The sequence below is a fragment of the Micrasema longulum genome, unplaced genomic scaffold (assembly GCF_059751315.1).
Source record: "Micrasema longulum isolate JH-2025_06_02 unplaced genomic scaffold, ASM5975131v1 h1tg000429l, whole genome shotgun sequence".
Classification (NCBI taxonomy): Eukaryota; Metazoa; Arthropoda; class Insecta; order Trichoptera; family Brachycentridae; genus Micrasema; species Micrasema longulum.
Window position 1 is genome coordinate 151,887 of NW_028277629.1, and position 24,923 is coordinate 176,809.

The following is a 24,923-nucleotide window of genomic DNA, read 5'->3' on the forward strand; positions in this document are numbered from 1 at the left end:
TTTACAGTAGAATAGTATTCCTCAATATATAAAATCCACTTTTTTTCTACAAAGAAATATCAGGTTTAATCCTTGTAAATGCCTATTTATTGTATTTACGTGTAAAACAAACGAGTCATTTATTAATGTAATGTTGTGGCTAGCTCCCATGACAACACGAAAAAATACCGGTCTTTTACGAAATCACAATCTCAAGAAACACATCGCCTCGGTTAGCATTTGAACAGTTCAAGTTAAGTAAATAGAAGTTTATCATTTATATTTTCTCACTGTTTGTCCATTACCGACGTTTCACTATTCTTTATTATTTATCCAGCATCAGATTAGCCCATACATCATAGTATCATATGTCCATCTCCTTTTTGATGTATTGACTTTTCTTTCTAGCTAAGTGTTGTGTTTTCCATTTCCAGACGTTCTGCGTGGTGTCGAAGCGGTTCCGCAAGAACTACATCCACCGCTTCACGGCCACCAGTTCGTTCTTCTGGTGGTCTCCCTGGTCTCCCGTGAGGAGAGCTTGCATCTTCCTGTGTACTAACCAACTCTTCGACTACGTCGTCATGGCCACCATTTTGCTAAACTGCGTGTTTCTCGCCATGACGGAGACTATAGAGGAGGCAGAGTGAGTGCATTTGTAATATTTTTTTCATTTCATTACTGTTAAACGGGTAAACAAAGATAATGTTCAGTACTACGGGAAATTGGATATGAAAATAGTAATGTATAATTGCAACCGGCGGCAGATTGACGGGGTAGTTATATTTTTTGACGTTTAGCAAATCAGCAAATCACTTCGGATACATCGGAGCTCAATTTTTAGGTATAAAAAACAAAAAAAAAATGTTCGTCATCCTTTCCAACTTAATTGTGTCAAACGATGTCAAATAATGCCAGCAATTTAGCGATTAGTACAATAACCGTCAGTTAAAGCCATGTTTTCTTAGCTTCTTTTCAATTATATTTCATTGTTCAGATGTGTATTTTAAGGCTGTAGTCTGGTAAAACGCACGCAAAATAAGGAAATCATACGATTTTGTTATTTATACGAATGTTTTTTTGTTAATCACGCTATAATAAAATAAGCTTAAATTAGATAAAAACAATAATTTAATATACTTAAAAGGTTTATGTAACTAAAATATAATTCAACAATATTTTGAGTTTGTCCGAATTCTTGTAGACAAGGACTGGATTCAACTCCCTGGGGAGCTGCTTATATTAACACATTACAACAGAGATGAAGAACATTTAAGAAAAGGTAATATAGAAGTCTAGGCATCTACGGGGCTTATGACCTGTCAATGGCTGGTTTAAGTGGCCACCTTACGCACTGTGTAACATTCACCATTCTGCCTATATTTGAACATTTATATTCCTTCAATTCTTTCATCTGTTGATTTTTGTGAAGTTAAAGAGCTGAAACCTTTATTTATGCAGGTGAGATTCATCTAATTGAATTATTTCACCTACATACTAGGCAACGCCTGAAAATGTTATTTTTTCAATTTCTATACTTCTTCATGGACCAGGTAATTTATCAACATACACGTATCAACATACACGTTTATCAACAACAACGTAATTTATCAACTTCACAAACATATATAAGGGCGAGTAGATGTTGAATTGTGTGTAAGGAATTAACAAAATTCTATTTTTATTTGAAAAACCCACATGTGCCATTGAATGCGAGATATGACATTGCTTAAATGCCTGCCTCGGGTTCTTAGTTCGGGTGGCACGGATCCTAGTGGTCAAATTTTCAATGGCTCTTCCGCTTAGATCCTGCTAAATTTGAGCGATGGCCTGTGTTATGTTCACCATTAGGGCATCGGTTGATTGTGGTTTATTTGCATAGACCTATGATTTCGAGAAACCTTACAAGAAAAAGTCTAGCGGGGTCAAATTGCATGACCTTAATGGCCAATTCAGATCACCTAGCGCGAGAGATAACCTTACCCTCAAATCGTTCATGCAACATGTCAATCGTAGCGTCCGCTGTGTGACACGTAGCACCCTTCTGCTAAAACCACGAGTCGTCTAGGTCTATATGGTTCAATTTGGGCCATAATAAATTTGTTATCATCGTTCTGTAGCGCTCGCCGTTGACCGTGACCGCCTCATTAACATCATTTTCGAATAAATGCGGATTAACGACGCCGTTGGCCCAACATCCAGACCAAACGGTAACTTTTTGAGTATACATTATCACCTGGAGAACCATGCGTGGGTTGGTGTTGTCTTATTTTGCTGGCTATTTTGCTTGTTGAAATAGCCATTCATCCAAAAATGTGCCTTGTCGCTAAAAAATATTTTTCGGCAAAAATTGGGGTTGTCTTCCAAACGATTCGAAGCCTGAACTTTAAATTCCTGGAACAGTTGAATCTTGTAAGGGTATAGGCCTAAGTCTCGACGCAACATTCACCAAGTTAAGTTTGCGAAAGGCCGAGTTCTTGTGCACGACGAAAAATCGACTGCTTTGGGTTCTGCTGTACACTTTCACGGACAGCGGCGATGTTTTCGGCCGATCTTACATTTTTTGAACGTAGATGTATTGGCTGTTATCAAACCGGTCGTTTCAAATTTGGCCACCAAACGTTAAAGAGTTGACTGTGAAGGGCCACCACGTCTATTGTAAAATGGGCGCAATGAGCGCAACGTTTGCACTAACGAACACTCATTTTGATAATGAAATTTTATCATTTGAACGTGCTGTTCAATTGTGTAACTTGCCATTGTGATTTGTCGTAAGTAATTAAATTAAAAAATATATGACAGATGTCATCAAAACAAAATGGCTGCCACGGGCCGTCAAAACCTACCCGCGCCAATTGAAAATCCCTTTATAGTAAAACGTTTTAGTCGCCAACATTGGCGGGTTAAATTTTTAACTAATGGCTAAAGAATTTTACTAACCACCGTTAGTTACTATAGACAAAACAACCCATTTCGTCTATTTTTAACTATTACAAACGATCCAATAACCGGGCCTAACTATAAAACTGGCGTCGCGGGTTCGATTCCCGTCAACTGCAAGAACGAAATCTATATATATATATATATTTGTTTCAATTGGTCTAGGTGTTGTGGTGTATTTGTCACAACTTCCTTCGACACCTCTTTAACTAAACATTAAAAATATCTTTCTTCGTATTTTGTGAATCTTGGCGGTCTTATGTTTATACTATACATATACATATTATATGAACCGGTTGACCGTATTTTAGTTCCTTAATATCTTCAGTTCTATGAGAGTTTGGGATATTTATTTTCGGTATAAAACACATCCGAACCAGTTTTATTGTTTGTTTGCGAGCCCTTACCGACAGCTTTACAGGACGTGATATGCCATTATCAGATTCGGTTTGAATAATTGCCTATAAATTTGTTTTTGATCCGCTTCGCTGTCTAAATTTATCGCGATAAGGAAACAACGCCCCAAATGGAAAAAAATATTTACCTACAAATAATGAGTACCTGAAAACGTCGAGGCAGTTCAATAATTTACCATCAAATATAGATATTTCTTACTTAATTCGTGTCAAAGGATCGGTGTGCGTTTTCCAAAGCCATTATAAATTTATGTAAATCTGAACAAAATTAAAGTGTTGAAATTTTTGCAAAGGAAATTTGAACTTGTTTAACATGTTTGACAGAATAAAATACAAATTTATTTTATATTTTATTTTAAAACATTCTTTACTATATTAGATCCAGAGACCAGAGACCAGAGACCAGAGACGTTCGCAGTTATCATAATAATCTAAATTTTATAAATATAAATTTTCCATTATAACGATACATACTTGGAAATAATAACAAAATAACCTTAATTACAACACCTTCTTAATGCCGCACTTCTTGCTAGAAGCAAAACAGACCTGCATTTTTTGGTAATGAAAGTCTACGATGGAAGAAAAGCGATTTGCTAATGAAAAAAGGGTGAAATATAACTATATGTGAGAGCAGTGTGAACGGAGATATTCTAAATCAGGTAAAAGAGTTGGTGTATCTGGGAAGTATGTTTACTGGAGATGGAAAGACTGAGAAATATATTAAAAGGAGGGTGATTGCCAGGAATAGGATGAATAGTGCACTGCCACCTTGGCAAACAAATGTTTGTCGCTGGAAGCAAAACTAGCAGTTCACAGTGGAGTTCAAGTGCCAACCCTTATGTATGGGAGTGAAGTATGGAACTGTAAAAACAATGATGAAAGTTAGTTGAATGTTGTCGAAATGCGATCTCTCAGGTGCATGCGTGATAAAACAATGCATGATAAGTGCAGAGATCATAAAAGGGGTGCTGCGTTGGTTCGGTCATGTAGAGCGATAGAACGGCTAAAAGGATCCTACGATGCGAATGTTGATGTATTTAGAAAACGAGGAAAATCGAGAAAGACATGGCATTGGCGGCCTCCGTGGTGTAGTGGTCGAGACGCTTGACTCACGCACGGAAGGTTCCGGGTTCGATTCCCGGTGAGAACACAAAAAAAAAAAAGTGATTTTTCTCAAGCCTGGGTGCTCTGTGATGTAATTCACCAGTGTAATTAGACCTCCTGGCCTGCTGTGGTGCAAAAAAAAAATGTAAATGTAATGTAATGACCAAGTCCATCAAATATTTGATGTTGGACATATCAAGAGTAGGAATAATCGGCGCGCGTGCATGAGAAGATGTGTGAATATAGAAGAAGCATGACCTGTATGCAAATACAGAGTGATGTGGCATTCCTTCCTCTCTGCCTACTCCTACGGAGAAACGGTATGATGGTTTGTTTCTTTTGTTTTAAATGGCAACGAAAGCTGTCTTCATCAAATTAGAAATAAAAAGATACCGGGGAACAAAACTATTTTAACATGACCACACTAACGAGTAAGGTTATAAATTAAATATGTATGTACAGCCGAAAATGTGAAATAAAGCCTCAGAAACGCAATTTAATATGCTTTTGTTCATTTTGAATCACTTACCGTATAATATGTACACACCTTAGGCGTTAACGGGTTGCCATTTGAATGAAGTTTTATGAAAAGGTTTTTGGAAGTTTTCTTAGATATCTTACATGAATTTGAATGTAAACAATATGTTATACTCGTATTATACGCTCGGATAAGTTGTAAAACTTTGTAAAAATCATTATCCCGTCCCAGCGGACAGCGGGAATATTCCTTGGAGTCGAAGGTTTCCTCCGCGTTCGATGAATTTTCGATGAGAACGAAGCGATTTGGAGGGTGGAATTCTTTCAGGATTTCAGGATTCCGAATTTCATTATTCGGAAAATCGTACTTTTATCGAAATAAATCTCTATGTAGTCATTGTTTAAGTGCAAAAAAACATAAAAGAAACATTGATAAAAAGTGATAGTAAACATAAACTATTTAGTCGAATTAAATGCGGTATTGTGATGCATTAAAAAATTGACGAGTATTTATTTTGAACAATAAATTGTCATTTTAATTGGTTTTGATTTTTATTTTCATTTTATAATGCTTTTTGTATTTGCAATATCTAATGAGTTTTTTTTTTTTTTTCAAAACATGAATTGTGTGTGCTCTTTGATATATTTTTTTTTATGGTCGAGACATTTCCGAACACTTGTGATTTTTTACACATTCAATACAATTCTAACTCTAATCCACACTACAATTCTAATCATCGAATTGAAAATTTTTGATTTGTCTGTATTTTGTATTTTTTATATAAACAGATTTATTTAAACTATACTTTATGTTTAAAATATCAGCAACATCAGAACAGTTATTGCCGAGTATACGGAGTCGATTCAGAATAGCACTATATGAGTATACTGTTCGCGAATTGTTACAACTAAACGGCGGTACTCGACGAGCCATTCGTCCTCGTACCTTGAAGTTAATGAATCCCAATAGTTTTGGCAGTCCCATGTAAAGTTGACAATCTTAAATCAATTCAATAAACCAATAATATTTCTTCTCTCAATTAGTTTAAACTAGTTTGAAGTATTTAATAGGAAGTCACAGTTAACGGATACATATCTGATTCCGAGTTTAAAGTTAACGTATATTATAAAAATATTTAGAAATCTTTCAAGAGTATATTACTGTAAACTATAATATTATACGGAGTCCATACAATCGAGTTGTATTTCAACTGGGTCCTAACTAAAGCTGTATAAATCAATTTCAAACTATTAATATTTGAAAGTCCTTTGTCACTCGCAAAATAAATCTTTACATTTTTAAGGATTTATTGAACATGCAGTTTATGTGACTGGTGAAAGACAACTTTTGATAAATAATTAGACCTAGATCTCGCACTTCAGAAACAGAAACTAATTTGTTGCTCCCTATCAACTTATCAAATAGGATAGGGTTATTTAATCTGGAAAATAGCATAACCTGTCATTTTTTAATGTTTATTTGCAGTTTATTAGTCGAACACCAAATAAATAATTTGTCAAAAATTTACCTTAGAGTTTGTATATCTTTGACGGTGTTAATTATTTAAAAAATCTTCATGTCGTTCGCAAACAAAAATACCTCTACATCATCAAATATATCTATTTTATCATTTACAAAGATAATTATCAGTATTGCACTCAAGTGGGATGCGGAACACAACTTGTTGCAAGGAAGAAATGGGATTGAATGTCACCAATTTTTACTGTAAGTTTTCTACCGGTTAAACAACTAGTAAATTCAGCAGAGGTCTGTATGTTAGTGGCTAACGCTTTTACCTATCATGCGAAGGCTAGATACACGCCTATTGATGCACTAATGCAGCCGCATTTTTGACCGTTGGTACACCTAAGATTAAGAAAAAATCTGTAATTTTTCAAAAGTCAACTCATATTTATTTCTAAGAATTCACATCAAAGAAAACGATTTTTATCATTAATTTTTAATTCGTAATTTATTTGCAAAAACAATTCTTCTTAGTCGGAATTTCGACATCAAACAATATTTGCGAATGAATAAAATTACCCTTTCTGAATAGAGAAGCGATTATCACAATCAACGCCTTCATATTTTCATGTTTTAAATTATAAACAAGAATAGAAAATTTCTCGAGAAAAGTAATTAAGGGAGAGGGATGGGAAGGGGGTGGAATAACACAGAGGAGGAGAAAAGGGAGATTAACAACTCCAGGTTTTATTTCTTAACATTAGTTGGCTCCAACTTACTAAGACGAATAGTTCTGGCTTTTTTTATGAATTTAAATTAAAAATGCTCATGGTATTTGTGGTTTCTTTTGTTGGGTGTTTTTTTCTTTTCTCGCTAACTTTAGCTTCTGAAAACCGACTTTATTTACTTTATATGGATGAATTGTCTCCAGCGTCCGACTGTGCGAGCGTCCGCCTTTTGTGCCTCAATGTGATATACAAGTATCTGTTTATTTTATTCTGTAACCACGTTTAAAAATCGTCATCGTCTCATCGGTCTAATTAACTATTAAGATAGCGAATTAATTTAAGAGTTCCACTGCATATGAATATACGAACTTCTTTATGGGCAAAAGTATCCAAAAATAGTAAAATACTGAGTTTTATGCCGTTCTAGCCTAAGATAAGTTTGTAGATAACACATATTTGTAGATAAGTATTGGATAATTTTTTTGTTTGTGAAAGCAAATTATTCCATCAAATCCCAAAAGGAGCACTCTGAATTCGGGCACAGAAATTTCTGGCTTCTGGGCCCCAAAATATTCAATAAGTTACCCGAACATTGCAAAACCATGACTCGGGTTCAATTGAATAAATTTGTAAAAAAATAGGTTTATTGGGTTTCAATTACCAGGTTTAGGTCGAGAAAAATCGGAAAATTTACTCAAAAACATTCTGACATAATAAATGGTATAAATTAAATTTGTTTAACTGTATGGTTACTTAACTAGTAGGTTATTGTTTGTTTTGCATAAAAATATATGTCTTAAAACAGGTTGACCTAGTTGGGCAGACTAGACATAATCTAGAAAAATCTATTACTGTGTATGTAGTGGATAAAGTTATTGTTATTTTTGTCGATTATCATTATTACTATTAAATTTATCTTCGCAAATAAAATTACTGAAACCAATCTTATAATTATATTTTAAATGAAACAAGTTGAAAATCAGTGGATGCACCGTGGTTAAAATGGTGTTGTTTGCTCTACCCGGACATGATTCAACTCAAGCAAAGCACTCAATGCGGACTTTTAAACATCAAAAATACTTTTAAATTATTCGCTTGAAATATTGTACTTATTTACGATTCATATTTTTTTGTACTAAGAAATTTCGCTTAAATTATCCGCCCTTATATTTTATTTTCCCCATCGTTAAGCATCGCGTTTCGCTTTATATTGAAGTTACCCTAATTTGTCGATTTTGCGAATCAAGGGTTTGTTCTATTATATTTTGACTTTGGGGGAATCATTATGAAAGGAAAAACTGTTAAGATAAACTCCCCGGTGCTCCTCTCAATTAAAAGCTGATTGAATCATTACATCAACATCAAGTTTTTTAAGTTTCGATTTGATCTTAAAACGATTATTCACTTGATTTTTATTTGATAAACATGATTTGTACTTCAAAATATTAATGGTCATTGAACATGAAAGACTCGTTTAGCGTTTTTTAGATATGATCGTCTATTGATGCCAGATTTTTTATTACCATAGCTTAAAAAATATTCATTTTTACATAATGAAATTTAAACTTATTACAACAGAGGTAAAGAACATTTTAGAGATGGTAATGAAGAAGTCCAAGGTGTACCAATGCAGTGTCCTATGCACCATTAGGTGCGGAAAGAAACGAAATATAGAAGTCTAGGCATCTACAGGACCTATGAACTGTCGTTGGCTGGTTTAAGTGGCCACTTTACACACTGAGTAACTTTCACTATTCTGCCATATTTGAACATCTTTATTCCTTCAATTCCTTCATCTGTTGATGTTTGTGAAGTCAAAGAGGTGAAACCTCTATTTGTGTGGGTGAGATTCATCTAATTGAAATATTTCACCTACATACAAGCCAACGCATGAAAAAATGGTGGATTTATCAACAACTTCACAAACATCAACATATTAAGGAATTAAAGGAATATAGATGTACAAATATAGGCAGAATGGTAAATGTTACACAGTGTGTAAAGTGGCCACTCAAACCAACCAATGACAGGTCATAAGTCCTGTGGATGCCTAGATTTTTTTATAACCTTCTCCTAAATGTATTTCATCTTGTAATATGTTAATATTAATAGCTCCCTAGGGAGTTGAATCCAATCCTTGTCTACAAAAATTTGGAAAAACTCAAAATATTGTCGTAGTGAAATTTGGCCAGAATATACAACCCTTCTTATTTAAATATGCTAAGTCTTTATTTTCACTCGCAAACGAGTGGAGGCGTATAAAAAAAAGAAGAAAAAAAAAATCTTTATTTTTGTAATTCTGTAACTGACGAGTTTTCATTTAAAAAATATGTTAAATCAGTAGGCAATAAATTTTTGTTGGTAGCATTAAGATATAATATATAGAAATAACACTCCATAGAAATTCGAGCTAGAAAGTCTTCCTCAAAAGAAAAGGAAATGACCAGCGGAGGGAGTAAGTATCGTCACGTTATATCATGTAGACTTTGACAAGCAAAACAAGTAGTACAGTAAAAAGCACGGACTGTTTACATCGGTTTACTGTAAGTTATATTCAGTATATTGCTCCCTTCCGCATACGCGCCACCTTTTTTTATTGTTTCACTATACGCCCGACTAACTGAACAAGACAGAGACAGGAGATAGCTTACGACTGGTAACGTTTTTCAGCATAAAAACATTAACATTAAAATAGCTATTTTAAACAAGTATTGACCAAAATAAAAACATTGCTTACCGGTGAAATGCTATACCATCGCTTTTTCTATCTTTTCCAGATCGATTGGTGCAATAGCTTAGCGTACATAATATAGGTATTTTAGTAATTGCGAGGTGAAAAGTAGCCGGGGAATGCTCGCAACAGACTAAAGTCCGTTATATCAAACATACATATGTCGATTGGCCGCAGGTTGAGGGAGCATATTTTGAACGCTCATGTTGAATCTAGTTATATACCTTAATGGTTGGTAGGTAGATTTTTTGAAAGGTTTTTTCTTACAGGACGTTTTTCGAATGAAGTTAAAATTACATTAACACTATTTACATAAAATGCTTAAGCTTAAAACTTATTGTTTACTATTTATTAGTATGTATGAGTTTGATTTATACTTATTGGTGTTTTTTGTCATTACCTTATTTAGAATGCTACGCAATGTGTATCACAAAGGCTTTTTTTATAATGAAATGTCACATTCCTTATTGCTGTCCCTTATCGTTAAGGGAGTCGATGCGTTCCCTTACATGTGTTGTGGTTGATTTGTTTTGTGTTTAACGCTTATTATTATGTTTGGAATACTAAACAGTTCGTGTGCGGAAAACAAAGATGTTTCATTAGTATTGTAAAATATTCTTGCTGTCTTTTTAGGTATAATTTATATTCAAAAAGCAAATCTGTTTTATGGTAAGCGACATATTTTCAGAACAAAAACTTAGCTTTACAATTTTAATATTCCATGTTAACCATATGATATATGAATGCAATGTTTTACTAAAATGTAATTTATGGGAAATCAATAACATAATGGTTTTGACAGTCCGAAACTCTTGAATTTTTTTATTTTTTTTGTGAGACAGCTCGGAACGAGGCAAACTATCGTTTTCTCTGTTAACTCGCACTGTTCAAACTTCGCCTATTACCTACTTTTTTTATGGCCCTAAATGTTATTTATCCTTATTCAAATTAAAATCTGAACTTTTCAAACATTTATTTTGGAAACTGTAATTATTAACTAAAACTACGTTTAGCACTATCTCTGGCACTGCTTGCCTGTGTGATACTAATGCAAAGGAATACATTATGATACATTGTCTCAGTCACTGCAAAATTTTGAATTTATTTGATGTCTTTTAGTATTTTGTCTTGTTTGCTGAAGTTGTGGGTTTTTTTAAAAGAAAAGTGTCAATAATTACAATACTTTAATTTGTCCAAATTTTTGTATCCAAAAGACTAAATTTCACCCCTTTGGAAGTCATAAAGATTAAAAAATTACGGGATGGACTTTTTTCAATGAATTATCGGTTTTATATTTTGCCATGCGTTTTTGTAGCGAAAATCGATTAGCTATTAAATACGTACTTCAATCGAGGTCAAAGCGGACACTGACTTCAGGTAACAAATAATAAGCATTTTTTTTCTTTTCTTAATCTTCATAAAGGTACGGAAGAGACAGGATTTAAATTGGCTTTAGAAAAGGAGACAGGTATAGTTATTATTTTACACTGTGACGCGTTATCAAAAACGGCCAAACCGATTACTTCATTACATATATAGTTAGATAGTTTATACGGCGCCATTTTTGTAAAAATCACCTTAAGGGCGCTGTATAATAAATAAATATCCCAGGATGTCTTGCAACTACAGAGCGCATGGACGGTTAGGATTCTTTTTCATTTGAGTTATTAAAGATATGAGCTTAATTACAGCACGTCTTCCGGCTACAGAGCGCATGGACGGTGAGAAATCTAGCCCCTATTTACCCATTTTTTAAATTGACTTAAAAACTTAGTGTATTGATTATTTTTTTTTCAAAAAAGAGTAAATTTACAACACATCTTGCAACTATTAAGCACATGGACGGTTGGAATTTCAGACAGAAACAGTACATCTCTCAATAAGAGATAACAATTAACATGACAAAATCCTATATTCTCAATATAAATATAACAGAGAAAAGTTGAGAATAATTTAAGATAATAATTTGGTAGTTAGTATTCAACTAGATTAAAATGAAAATGAATACAACATTAGTACTTTATAAATAATAGGTTTATAGAGCAATAAGAGAACTTAAATTATCTAAATAATACCTTTATGATATCAGTTGGTTGGAAGAAGTCACCATTGGGCAATAAATTCACCAATGTTTTATTTATAATATGTCCAACACGTTTAAATAAAGAAATAAAACAATTCGTATTCAAGGAAACAAAATATATAAAAATATAATTTACTGTATTGCGAGTAATCCTATGATTTACTTGAGTAAACATTCTTGAAATTGTATAAAGATTTATTGAGATGCACTGCAAATAATGTTAAAAGGCGCATTTTGGAATTACCCAACTTATTATCCGTACTAACGGGTACAACAAGAATTGTCTTACCGTCACCTGGCATCGAAATTACTGCATATCAGTACCTAATTAATCCAATAATAGTTACGCTGTAATGTATCTGTTGTATAATAATATATAATGTTCAAAGGTATCTGTTTCTATTAAAATATTTTTATACACTCATTTTTGCGACATTTTGTCACACAATTTAACGCTCTAATTTTTACCGCGCGTAAGAAAACATTTTTTATATGTAAATTCCCGTAAGGTTGAATTTCCTCATTGAATCTTGGCCATGGTTTGGTTTTACAATTTTCGGGTGATACATCGAGAATTTTGGGTCCCGCAACCTGAAATTCCGTCGCCCGAATTCAGAGTTTGCAGTAGATCTCGTGACCCGTGTTCTAGTTTGACTCCCGGTGGTGTAGGAGTGCGCCTTTTGGGATTCGGCAGAATAATTTTCTTTTGGATTTATTCTTTTTTGTAACTGCAAAAGTTGTCACAAAATTATTTTTGATTAAATCTTTGCCAAACGGTACATCAAATGGCGGCGTTTCACTTGTGAAAAATAAGTTTGAAGGTGTGAATTATTATTCTTACACGCGCCTAAAAATACTGAATGTACATATTCATTATATCTTTATTGGACCACGTATTTTCTTCTATCCAATAATACGAGCCCGGCACGGTACTCGCTCGGGACAATGCAACACCTCGCCCCCACCCCACTCCCTCGCGCCCGCACACCCCCGTACGCTATACACTCACACATCCGCACATCCGCACACCCGCACACAGGGGCGGAGGCGAGGAAACGTTTCCCGGGAACCGTAGCGAGTTCAACAGCTGAGTAGAGTTAATAAATCAACAGGACGCTTTAGTTAACGTTGTTCCTTACACTGCCACTGTGCAATATTCCGTCCTCAGGGGCGTGAGAGCTACCTTTCCCGATACATGATCTACTCTTTTTTCAATATAACATCCATTGTTTACTTTTTTGTATAATTTCAACCACTTTTCAAATAATTTAGTAAAGTCAACGAAACAATTCCAATGTTTTGTGTATTACTTATAAAATTTACATAATCAAATATATTTGCTAATTGTTATTAAAAAAATGTTTATAACCACTTAAGTGATTATACACAAATATTTCATATCATTTCGTGAAATGTTTGACCTCAAAGTTAATGCTTTAAATATTATTAATTAAAATATATTTAGTTTACGCAATCCCTTTTCGTAAGGGCGAAGATTTTGTCTTTGGAGGGGGAGTTACACCATTACATTTAAAAAGAATAGCTTAAAGCTGTTTTTTTTATATTAATTTTCTAGTTGTTATTTTTAAACTATTTATTTTTAATAAGAAACAACTGATTTATTATATCTCTTATTCATATAGTGGGGCTATTATAGAAATATACCAAAATACAAGTAACTTCACTCCATTTACAATAAATAACTTTTATCACATCTATCGCGAAGTTTGAGAATTATTGTCGTATGGAATACTTCAAAAATGCTCAAATAGACAAAACTACCTCAAATATTTAAGAAAAGAGAAAAATGCGTTATCGTGCTTTAAATTGAACGACCAAACTGTTTCACAGCTTTTTTTGGTGGCATCACAATGTTTATTTTATCAATATTACTTTTCTAATAAAAAACAATTGTTTACTTAGCATTATACATTGTTTACACTTTTAAATTATTTTAAAATGCTTTAAACCTTTCCTAAAATTCTGTTCAATGCAAAAAAAATATAAAATAGAATACACTTTTTATGCCTTTTTTGTTTTTTGATTTCTATTTATTGAATAATGATTTATACTTTATAAATTGAAAACATCTTTAGTGAATATACAAAAATGTTTTTAATTCATTAAAAAAAATGGCTTAATTGACCTGAATCAATAACTTAAGAAACTTATTTGACGAGTTTAAGGTATTAAATATATAATGAATTATTGTAAATGATCTTAAAAACGTATAATTTGAGTTAACATTTTTGCTATTTAATTTCTCTGATTCGTTTTCTCGTATTATCTTCTATTACTTTTACTAATATTGTTAATTTTACAACTAAAAAAACAGATTTAGAATTTGTCATGTATTACAATACCTTTTTATGCCGATTCGCAACCCTGGACCCTGTCAGATAAGGCTTCGTTACTACGTTACACTTCGTAGGAGTACATTTCCTGTTCCATGTACCAACTGTAGCTGTAATCTGCAAAGAGGATTTGCGTATTTATTTTACGGCCAAACCAACCTCCTTTACAGGGGTAAGCGGAGCTCTTATCGCGCGGAAAGTATAATATTAAAAAGAAAACGACAACAAATCTGCAACCGCACTCCTCGTCGCTCGGAAGAGCGACATTACTGTTTCTTGAGAATATTCGGCTGGACGAAAACACGTCTGAAAATCTCGATAAAAATCTTTGTCTTTTCATATTTATTCATATTTCTATACGCATCGATTAAGAAAACGACGCGGTGTATATGTTTCGATATAGAATAAAATTATAAAGTAATGTCACATGTTATATTATATTATAAAGTTATATTACAGGTACAGTATTAAACATTTATGTAGAGAATTAATTATTTATTACTATTTTTCTACTTTTAAATATATAAAAACACAAATTCAAATTTGGAAAAAAAAAAGTTTGGTTGCGTCCCATCACAAGGTTGCCAGGTTGAATTTAAATTTATCACCTGAATCCGGATCGTTTTGATCCGATAACATTACCCACATAACAATTCTTTTTTTTTTCCACTACAATAAGATATTGACTGTCTCCTTGAGTGCATGAATTGTATGCACGTGCGACCACTGATAAGTTATTGTAAGTTTTGGATCCTCACTCCGCCCAATTGTCTATTTGGTTTTAAGTTATAAAACTCATCGTGTCGTAGCGTGTGACCACGAGATCGTGTGATTTGCTTAACCCAGATTCCCGTAGAACCCGCTCGCGAGAAAAAATTCGAGCAATAAGGTTTGGACGCCAGTATAAGGTGAGTGTTTATACTAATTTTGTATTGGAGTTTGTCACGTAATTGAAGCGATTTAAAACCTCATTATAATATACGCAAACACGGTCGCTTGTTTGCACCTACAAATCGTCCGCATACCTGTCATTGAGCCAATAATATTGAATATTTTTTAACTATGTACAATTTTTAACATGTACAACAGAAAGAGTAATAATAATTTAAGTAAAACACTATCTGTGGAATCTGAGTTTTATCACTTGTATAAAATTGTTAACACTTTGTATCTCGGAGCCGTGTAAACACGTGATTATATAACCACACGTTGTGTCCCGGTCCTGTGTTTTCACGTGGTTTATAAACTGTCTAAAATAGTGCATTTTATTGATATCTAGTGACTTTTATTAGCACTTTCTTGCTGCTGATAAACTACGTAAAAACACGGAACCGGAACAGAATGCGTGGTTAATATAATTACGTGTTTACACGGCTCCGGGATACAAAGCACAAAAAAGGAGAGAGACCCTGTATTTGTGCGAGCATTGCAATTTGGCTCTCCATAAAGGCCAATGTTAGCAAAACTATCATGCAAAAATAACTTGTTAAATTGTTTCAAATAAATATGAGAAGTTTCAATCGATTTAAATCAGTATTTTTTATAATTATGACACTTTTAAGAAACCCTTCACAGAACATGAAATTTCACAAAAATGGGCCGGACACCGGGAAAATTTTTATGTGTATTCGGACGGTGCTTAAAGTGTTAATTCGTACTTCTAATAAAATTGTTGCACGAGGCCTGTAGGACCGAATTTTCTTCTATGTAACAGTTTATTACATATTTGTATTTTATCAGTTAGTCAAAAACGACGACCGCTCTTTTAATTCGCCTTTAAATATATTTTTTGATTAGTTATTTGGAAAAGACCATTAATATTGTATTTGTCTTTGTCCTCTTTTTAAATTAATTCCACAACATGATTGCAATCAACACTCGCAATATAAAAACATCAATTTATGAAACCCCCCCTCTCTCTAAAGAGAATACTCCATTTTCTACACGTTTCATCAACGCCACTTTTATAGTTTTTTACATCCAGTAATGGTTTTTTATTGTAATCTCAACACACCGTTTACTTTATACGAGCGTGACAGACGCGTACCGTAATTACATAATGCATTCTAATAGTTTTATAGAAAAAAGCAATTTGAACTGAAGCGCGTCATTGTTTTCATTTCTTTTTTTAACAGTTTCGCGAATGCCTACCTATGTGTGTATCTATGTCTCTATACATAGGAGTATGTATGAAATATGCCTCTTTTCGCTTTTGGAGCCCCCAGAGGCTTTGTAATAATTAAAATCTACTGCGCTTTCGGTTTGCCATTTTGCAGGAACATCTCGGGCGTTATATTTCGGAAAAAAATGGCGTGCGTTATTTAAAAATGTAATTAGTATAAAATAATAATTTTAAAAAATTGGAAAATTAGCAAAAATAGTTTTAAAACATGAAACAAGAAATCATGGCATAGATATGGAGCAAATTAACAATAAATAAACAGTTTAAATGTGACAATAGGCGATGTATCATAGTAAAAACAGTAAAACAATTATAACACTTAGTATATTTTTGTAGTTTAGAAAAGAAGTGAGTAAAAAGTTATGATTTTAATTGGTATGAAGATAAATAAAAAAATAAAAAATTCCAAGCTTGTTTGCTAACATGTGGAGCCGTGGAATAGGTGAGTGCTCACTATAGTGTGAACTATGCAAATCAACAGAAAAAGTAGTATTTTGTCTCGTTCTACTATGTATCTCTGCATAAATTGGTTTCTTTACAGGTTTGTTGTGTCATAATATATTTATGTGCTTTAACTACAGGGTAGTAAAAAATAAATGTAAATTAATGGCCCACACTCAGACGTCGAAGCCTTTGTGGGCATTTTTTCCAAATTGCGGTCTTTTCATAGTTTTCGGTATATGTTTTGTAACATTTATTTTGTTTGATGATAATACGAGTATAATATCGCGAAAAATTTGTAATGTAATGCACTTTGGAAAAATAATTAAATAAAAGAAGTTTAAATCCTGAAAAGGAAAATCGACAAGATTTTCGAGTACGTTCGCCTAGTAGTGTATGGCGCATTAGCCTGCCATGTTTAAGGTTCCGGTTTTGATTCCCGACAGGGTGGACAAGACACATTTGTAAAAGTTGTGCTTTGCCATATATCACTGTCCCTGGACTTGCACTTGAAGCGTAAGACTGATCGTTTTGCCTTCCATATAACCAAAATTATCTAAATTCGCTACAAATTGCGTATCGAAGCAGTTTCGTTTTATATTTAAATTGCATTATTGAATTAAAACAAATCTCCGCTCTCACATGTTCAATAAATTCTCATACTTAAGATCGACAAATCGTGATACGTCAGAAAACGTTTCCTGTGGCGAGAAAGCCTCCTGGGAAATTTATCAAATAGGGAAAATGGCCAAATGTTTGTTTTCATCTGATTCTGAAAAACTTTACAAAATTTGACGAGAAAGTCGATACCAGAATTGCTATCATTAATTTCTACTGCCAGGGAAAATATTTTCTTTCATTCATGGAAAATACTTTTAGCTCTTTGATTCTAGTTTTTGATCAATTTTAAAACAGGTTGCGTTCAAGTTAAACTCTCTGATTTCAGCAAATAATGTTCGATTTCGCTAAATACGAAGAGAAATTAAATTGGCAAAAAAATAATTGTGCAAATAAATTTAAATTTACGAAATACTGTTAGTTTAGTTTACATGAAACGTTTTTATAAATGCGATCAAATAATTAAGGTGAAAAAATGGTTTTTAATCGCCAAAAATACTATTGAATTCAAAATTTTCCTTAAATACCCATATGTATTACGTAAATACATTATTTCAAAAACTAACTGTTGCGTACAACACTGAACATTTTTTTTTATAAGTCAATATATAAGTAAGCACATTGAAAAAAATATTTTTACTCACTAAGCAACACCTACAAATACTTCGTTTAGGTACCTACCTTTTACACGCATCCTAACAATATGAGCAGAGGATTATTTAATGCGATACCCAGTAATAAAGAAAACACATAAAAGCGTTGATTGTGAAACGACACAGATTTCGAACTAACCAGCTGCATCAGCTACGACTGCGACTCGGTACAAATTTAAAGTACATAACGTTACAATTCCGGGTATATGACGCAGTAATGCGATACTTACGTCAGAAAAGAGTACGAATAATATAAAACACATGTAGGTACCTACTACCTACCTATCTAATGCTATTTTTATTTTATTTTATCTTATTGAACCTTTTTAGATGATATTCTACTTTTATATTGAATAACTTGTGAGGCATTGTGGAGAGAACGTTTTCTTTGTATCGTGTTTACAAACACTAAGGGTGAATTTATAGTGCAGATGAATTGCAGAAATAAGAGCAATTTAATACCGTGGAAGTTTCATCTACTACGGAATACTCATCTCTCGAGAGAGGCGTTTGAGCATGCTATGTAGATAGTTCCTACATTAAATACTGGTAAAGTTGTTTAAGTCACCATCATTAAGTATGTATAAAGAACGTAAAACCGTTATGAGAACAATTAAAAATCAATATTATAAACTGAGCCTCGTATATTACGCTAACTTCTATATTATAAATACTTTGTAAATAATTCAGTCTGGTAATCACAAATTATTTTATTTTATTTTCAACGATAAATTAGTTACTTAAACATTCTATTTTGCGAAATTTATAGATGGAAGTTCATTGTAATTTATGAACTAACGTTTTAAATCAATATTTTTTTTATTTTATTTATTCATTCGAAACGTAAAAAAAAAATTTTGGACCTATTTTTTTCATGTCGTAAATAACCGTGTTAGAAAATGGGAAACGAGTGGTGGTTGGGTGGGATTTAAACCTTGGACCTTCTGTTCCGGATTCCGTGATGTGTGTAGCCACTGGACCACAATCCGTCTCATATTACATGAAATAGTAACGTATACCATACTCCATATTACTTGCGTTGCGTTGGGATTAAGTGGGAGCATACATATTACAATAATAAAATTTATATGTATATCGACTTTTTATTTAGATTTAGAAGAAATATAGATTTTTCTCGAGCCTAAGCTCAAATACCCAAGGTGTTCTGTTCTGAAATATATCGCTGCAATTGGGGTTCCTGGCTTGTTGTGATGCAAAAAAAATAAAATAATTATATCAATTCCATATTATCATCGCAACACTATCGTGTTGTGTGTTTTTTGGATCGAATGACCTAGACTCAACCTACAGAACTATCGCGGTATCAAAAGATGATTTCTTAAAGCTAGAGATGGCTGCAAGTGATATGGGTCTTAAAATAAATATATCTAAGTCTAAATATATGTAAGCCAGAAAGTCTCAAATTAATTATGCACAGTAGGCAATTGACGATGGATCACACCACAAAGACAATGTCAACTCCTTTAAATATTTAATTACTGAAATTACCAATGATAACAATTATAGCACCGAGATTAGAGCACGGCTATCGGTAGAAAACAAAAGTTTTTATGGCTTGTTTAAACATATGGAATCCAAATTGCTCTCTAGAAAAACTAAGACCATTATTTACAGAACTCTCCTGAAAACGGTCATTGTGCATATGATGCCGAATGCTGGGTTATGACCAAATAAAATCAAAATATGTATTTTAACGAAAAATTTTGACGAAGAGATTTGATGCTGTCAACCAAAACGGAGTGTGGAGGAGACGATTTAATCCTGAATTAGATGCACTGTATGGCGAACCTAGTTTTGCTCAATTCGTAAAAATAAAAAGATGACAATGGTTGGGCCATGTGCACAGAATGAATAATAATCGTACCCCTAATAAGATTATTTATATAACTCCGGAAGGCAGACGAAGCAGAGGCAGATCAAAATTAAGATGGCCGGATAGTGTGGAAAGTAACATTAAATCTATTGACCTGACAAACTGGAAAAGAGCCACAGGGTGCCGGGTAGAATGAACACATATTCTGGAAGAGGCCAGGGCTCACAATGGGCTGTAGCGCCACTAATGATGATAATTGTGATTTATAATAAATAAATTTATGTCATTTTTACAGCAGTCTCTTACAATAGTCTCTTCCTCTGAACAAAATGACAGAAATTAACAGTTTAATCCGCTTAGTTTTACTAAATAATAATCGGTTTCACCGCTTTCGCGAAATCATCAGACTGGACTGTGAATTTTAAGTATGTGAGGGGAAGTATTTTGTTGACTTTATTCTGAATTTGCTTTTCGGAAATTGATTATTTAAATATATCGGTTTTGTCCAAACTAATTTTCAAGATTTATTCGATATCACAGAATTATTTATTAACGAGATGTGCCTCAGAAGTAGGTACCGGCAACTGTCAATAGAATATCAATAAACAACAAAGACGACAGGTTGGCAACCCAGAGGATCAATGGCATAGGTGAGCAGTCAAATTTAAACATATTAAATAACTAGTGTATCTCTAATAATTTATTTTTAAATGTTGATAAACGCAAATTATTATCTTTTTGTAGAAAAAAAAACTGCAATTTTATTTCCGTATTCAATAAACAACATTCAACTGGAAAAATTCACAGAGATTTGAGATCTTGGTGTCATATTTGACGAAAAACTTGACTTCAAAAGCCACATCAACCACATGACTTCGAATTCGTTCACAGTATGAAAACTTTAAATTTTATCATTATTTTTTAAATATTTTTTATATATATATTTTGAACCCCCAGTTTTGAGTAGCCTCACGTGTCATACACAAGACTAAGGTATTTGGAAAAATCGTTTTTGTTTGTCTTGGAAATGTTATGTTCGATCACTAGTTTTGGTTTATTCCTTTATTAGTCCAATCACCATTGTTGCAAAGTTCAAGAACAATGGCGCGTGATAACAACATTAAATTACAGTGTGGATATTAGTAAAGACATTCCATCTTTCCTGCATTTTGCTTCAAGATTATGGCGTTGTAAACTGAAAAATGGGCTCTGAAGTAACAGATGTTCGATACTCTGTGAAAAAATATCATCGCATGGACAATAGTCATCATTCCTTAATTTAAACCCATAAAGGTAACTTCTCATAGCTCCGTGTCCGGTCCGGGTTTTGTTATTAGAACTATATAGGATTTTGAATTGGTTAAAATAATGAAACTCTTGTACACATCCTTGGTTAAAAGCTAATTAGAGTACAACTCTACTATATGGTCCCTTTTTTACAAAATTCGGATAAGAATACACTAGGTCAATTAAACCTTACTAAGTGTTTTGGGTAATGCTTAAGGTCGCAATAATGTTCTAAATGAAAATCATTATGTTCAATTTCACTTTTTTAGATTCATTTGAGGTGTAATCATAAGTATGGCCAGATATGAAGTATTGTGTAAACGCAATTAAAAAAATAAAAATCAAATCCTCAAATCAATCACTCTCTAGAAGATTCAGAATACCACCCCTGAGATTGTCATAAAATTAAGTTCTATTTCAAAGAAATAATTGGCATAATTAGACATACTAACAAACCGGTCGTTTATTACTTTTTAATTTAATAAAATTGTTACATACTATTTCGAATGATAATGATTTTTACTTAAACACAATTAAGTTATAATGTGATTATTATTATATTATCATTATATAGGAGAGAAAAAAAACCCGTTCGCCGGCAGCTCTAAATATTTTTAATGACTAAAAAATTATAATAATATTTCTTAGTTTGTTTTTACCATTTAAATTATATACGTTATATTACTGCTTTAAATCAAAAATTTGTGTTGAATACAATATGAAAATTAATCCCTCGATAGTAAAACTCATTATTTTACGACCAAATCATATCAGCAATTTCTTCCTAAGCTAAATAAATTACAGATCAATTATGAAAAAGAGCCCGTCTAAATAAGTAAAACCTTTATTTCGCTATGGAAGTAAATTTACTAATGGAAAAATAATGACAGAGAAGCATTTCCCTTATTCTAGCGAAGCAATTTTTTCTATTTTTATCTGCCTTCTTTACGTCGTATTTTTTTAACTAACTTTCTCTCCGTAAAGAAGTGAAGTATCCTCATTAGACAAACCGTCTCTAGTTTTTCTTCTCGCTTCCTTCCCTTTATAAACAATCATACTTACATATTATAGTACACGTAGTTTGTCAAGGCTAGGTGGTACTTTTTGTTATCTAAAAAACTGTGCGGGGTGATGTATCATCGCAATTGATTATATATTTTGTATGTACTCGTATGTTCTAACTTAGTATACGCAAATTGTTCTTTCTAAAATTCAAACATCCCCTTATAGATCCTTTAGTACAAAATGAATATAAATTTCAAACATTTTTATTTTTATTTTTAGTAATATATTCACAGTAAATTTAATAAAATCAACATTCGTTTTTAACGCTCACATTTTGTTAATTTTTACAAAACGGTAGGTGCCATGGTGCAGTCGGTTAGACAGGCAACTGTGAAACTGACGTCGCCGGTTGTGTTCTATCCGTATTCTGTTTTCCAATATCTTCGATATTATTTTTTTAAACTTTTGACAAGCCTTAAAAGAAGAAGCTTCGTGGGTTGTTACTTATAAGGAAAATATAATTCAAAGTATCAAAGAAGTAAATTTATGAATTTTTAGTGTTTGAAATAGTCTACGGTAATCCGTAAATAGAATCCCAGGGAAAACTTCGGCAACAAATTGGCAAATGGAATAATATGCTTTGTGGTTCTGTTCACAGTTTGGTGATGTCTAATAAGCATTAATCATTTCTTTATTTTGATTGTAGAGTAATGCTTCCATTCAATAAGCTTTGCTGCTCGGTCGTTTATCAATTCGGCAGTAAAGGGGTTTTGTTCCAAAGTGACGCTGCATTGTTAGCCGTTTACCGTATTATGGTACCTATATACTATTACATTATTACATTGGCGAATAACGGCACTCCGCATTAATGTGTCAGTTTCTTATTGGTAAACCATTCGTAACAAAAACAGAAACTACAAATTATACAGGAAAAACGAACCGATTTTTCCAAATTAGAAAATCTATTATTTCCAGTGGTATTTAATGTCGCGTTACTGTCTGTGAGATTTTTCAAGATATTTCAGATTTTCTTGTTAAAAAAACATAGGAATAATATATAAAACTTCTAAATCATAACGATAGTTACATTTTTACACGGAGTTACTCAGCGCCCGCTTTTCTAAATATTAATAGACAAAAAATCGGGTTTTTATTATTTACCAAAATGTTTTAATTTTTATTTTCATAAAAGTTGTAAATAACTTGCGCTTGAAAAAAATAATCGTGTTGGGGTATAGTGGGATCCGAACTTCCAATCTTTGACCCTCGAGTCCACAACACCACCACTGGACCTCTACCTACTTCTAGAATTCTTCTGCCAAATTTCTAATGGGTATATATATTATGTTTCTCTTAATTTATAGTATTTTCCTTGAACTTTTTTTGGATATAACAAAAAAATGAACAGATAATTTTATTTAAAGTGGCGGGGTATATTTTGATTTGATCACCTTTTTATTTTAAATACGAGTAACATTAAACATCTTTTAAAAAATTTTTAGTGATGTCAATGTTTTTATTCGTTAAAAAGTAATATCATCAACACAAACAAACACCTAACAATTTTTAGAAAAGTAGATATTATTATTGATATTATGTCCTTCGTCTTACAATATTCTCAATCAGAATCAGTCATGTATATATACATACCATTTTACTATTAAAACTTTTCAAAGTGCCACTTTTTTTTGCTTTTCTCTTCTTGTTCATTTTCTGAATTTTCTATTCATTGAATGGAGTAGCCAAATGTGCAAAAGTTCTGAAAAGTTGCAGACAAAAAGCTTCGCGATTGCCTCTTATTCTTCCTACGATTCCTGAATATTCTATGGACATTAAAATAAATTTACGTTTTAAAATTCCGAAAATATCCATTTTTTATTTAATCTGGGATTTTTAAACGTGGTTGTTAAACATTCCCATTTTTTAAGTATCTTAAATATATTAAACTTATCAGTATTAATAATTTTATTTCAATTGATACGAAAAATTAAAAAAATCAAATATGAATAGAAGCTAAAATTATTATTGAAATATCTACTAAACAGCTAAATGCAATTCTGCAATATTACAATTACTTTAAATAGATGAATATATTAAAATGCAGTTATGTTTCTAGCATAATACTGTTTTTTTTTTAAAATTTAGTTTAATAAAAAACAACAAATCAAAAAGAAATTCTGTCAATTGATTTTTACTATTCTAAAACGGAAGTAAAAAACCGGAACCACGTCAAAGCCCTCAATTTAGATTTTTATAACTATTTACTAATAAATTACAAAATAAATTAATATTTTTTACGCTATTTACACTGAAATTACTTTTTGTAAAATGTAGTTGCAGAGGTAACAATAAATTCAATTTGACGAGAATCGTGAATCTCGCTAGGTTGTGACGAGGTGTGAAGAACAGAAGAGGCCGCGTGATCAATGTGTAGGCTTTTCAAAGACTTGCCTACGTCACTAATCCTCAGGGTTGCCAACTTTGCAGGTCTCTCGTCGGTCTCGTCCGGCACTAACGTTTTAGGCACTGCAATATTTTATTAATAATAAATTTTTTTTGCAAACAGAAAGTTAATTTACAATCTAAAACAAGTTTTGTAAGTTTTAAATAATATTAGCCATCGTGC

General features: G+C 32.6%; 1 protein-coding gene across 1 annotated transcript in view; it reads left to right on the top strand.

The window, feature by feature from the left end:
- The first annotated feature begins 545 nt into the window (after positions 1-545).
- NaCP60E (Na channel protein 60E) overlaps positions 546-24,923 on the top strand; it is a 213,991-nt gene continuing 189,613 nt past the window's right edge. Inside the window, exon 1 of the mRNA XM_088226406.1 lies at positions 546-622. Within this exon, the coding sequence (XP_088082532.1) occupies positions 561-622 (62 nt within the window). The 5' untranslated portion in view covers positions 546-560. The remainder of the gene's footprint in view (positions 623-24,923) is intronic.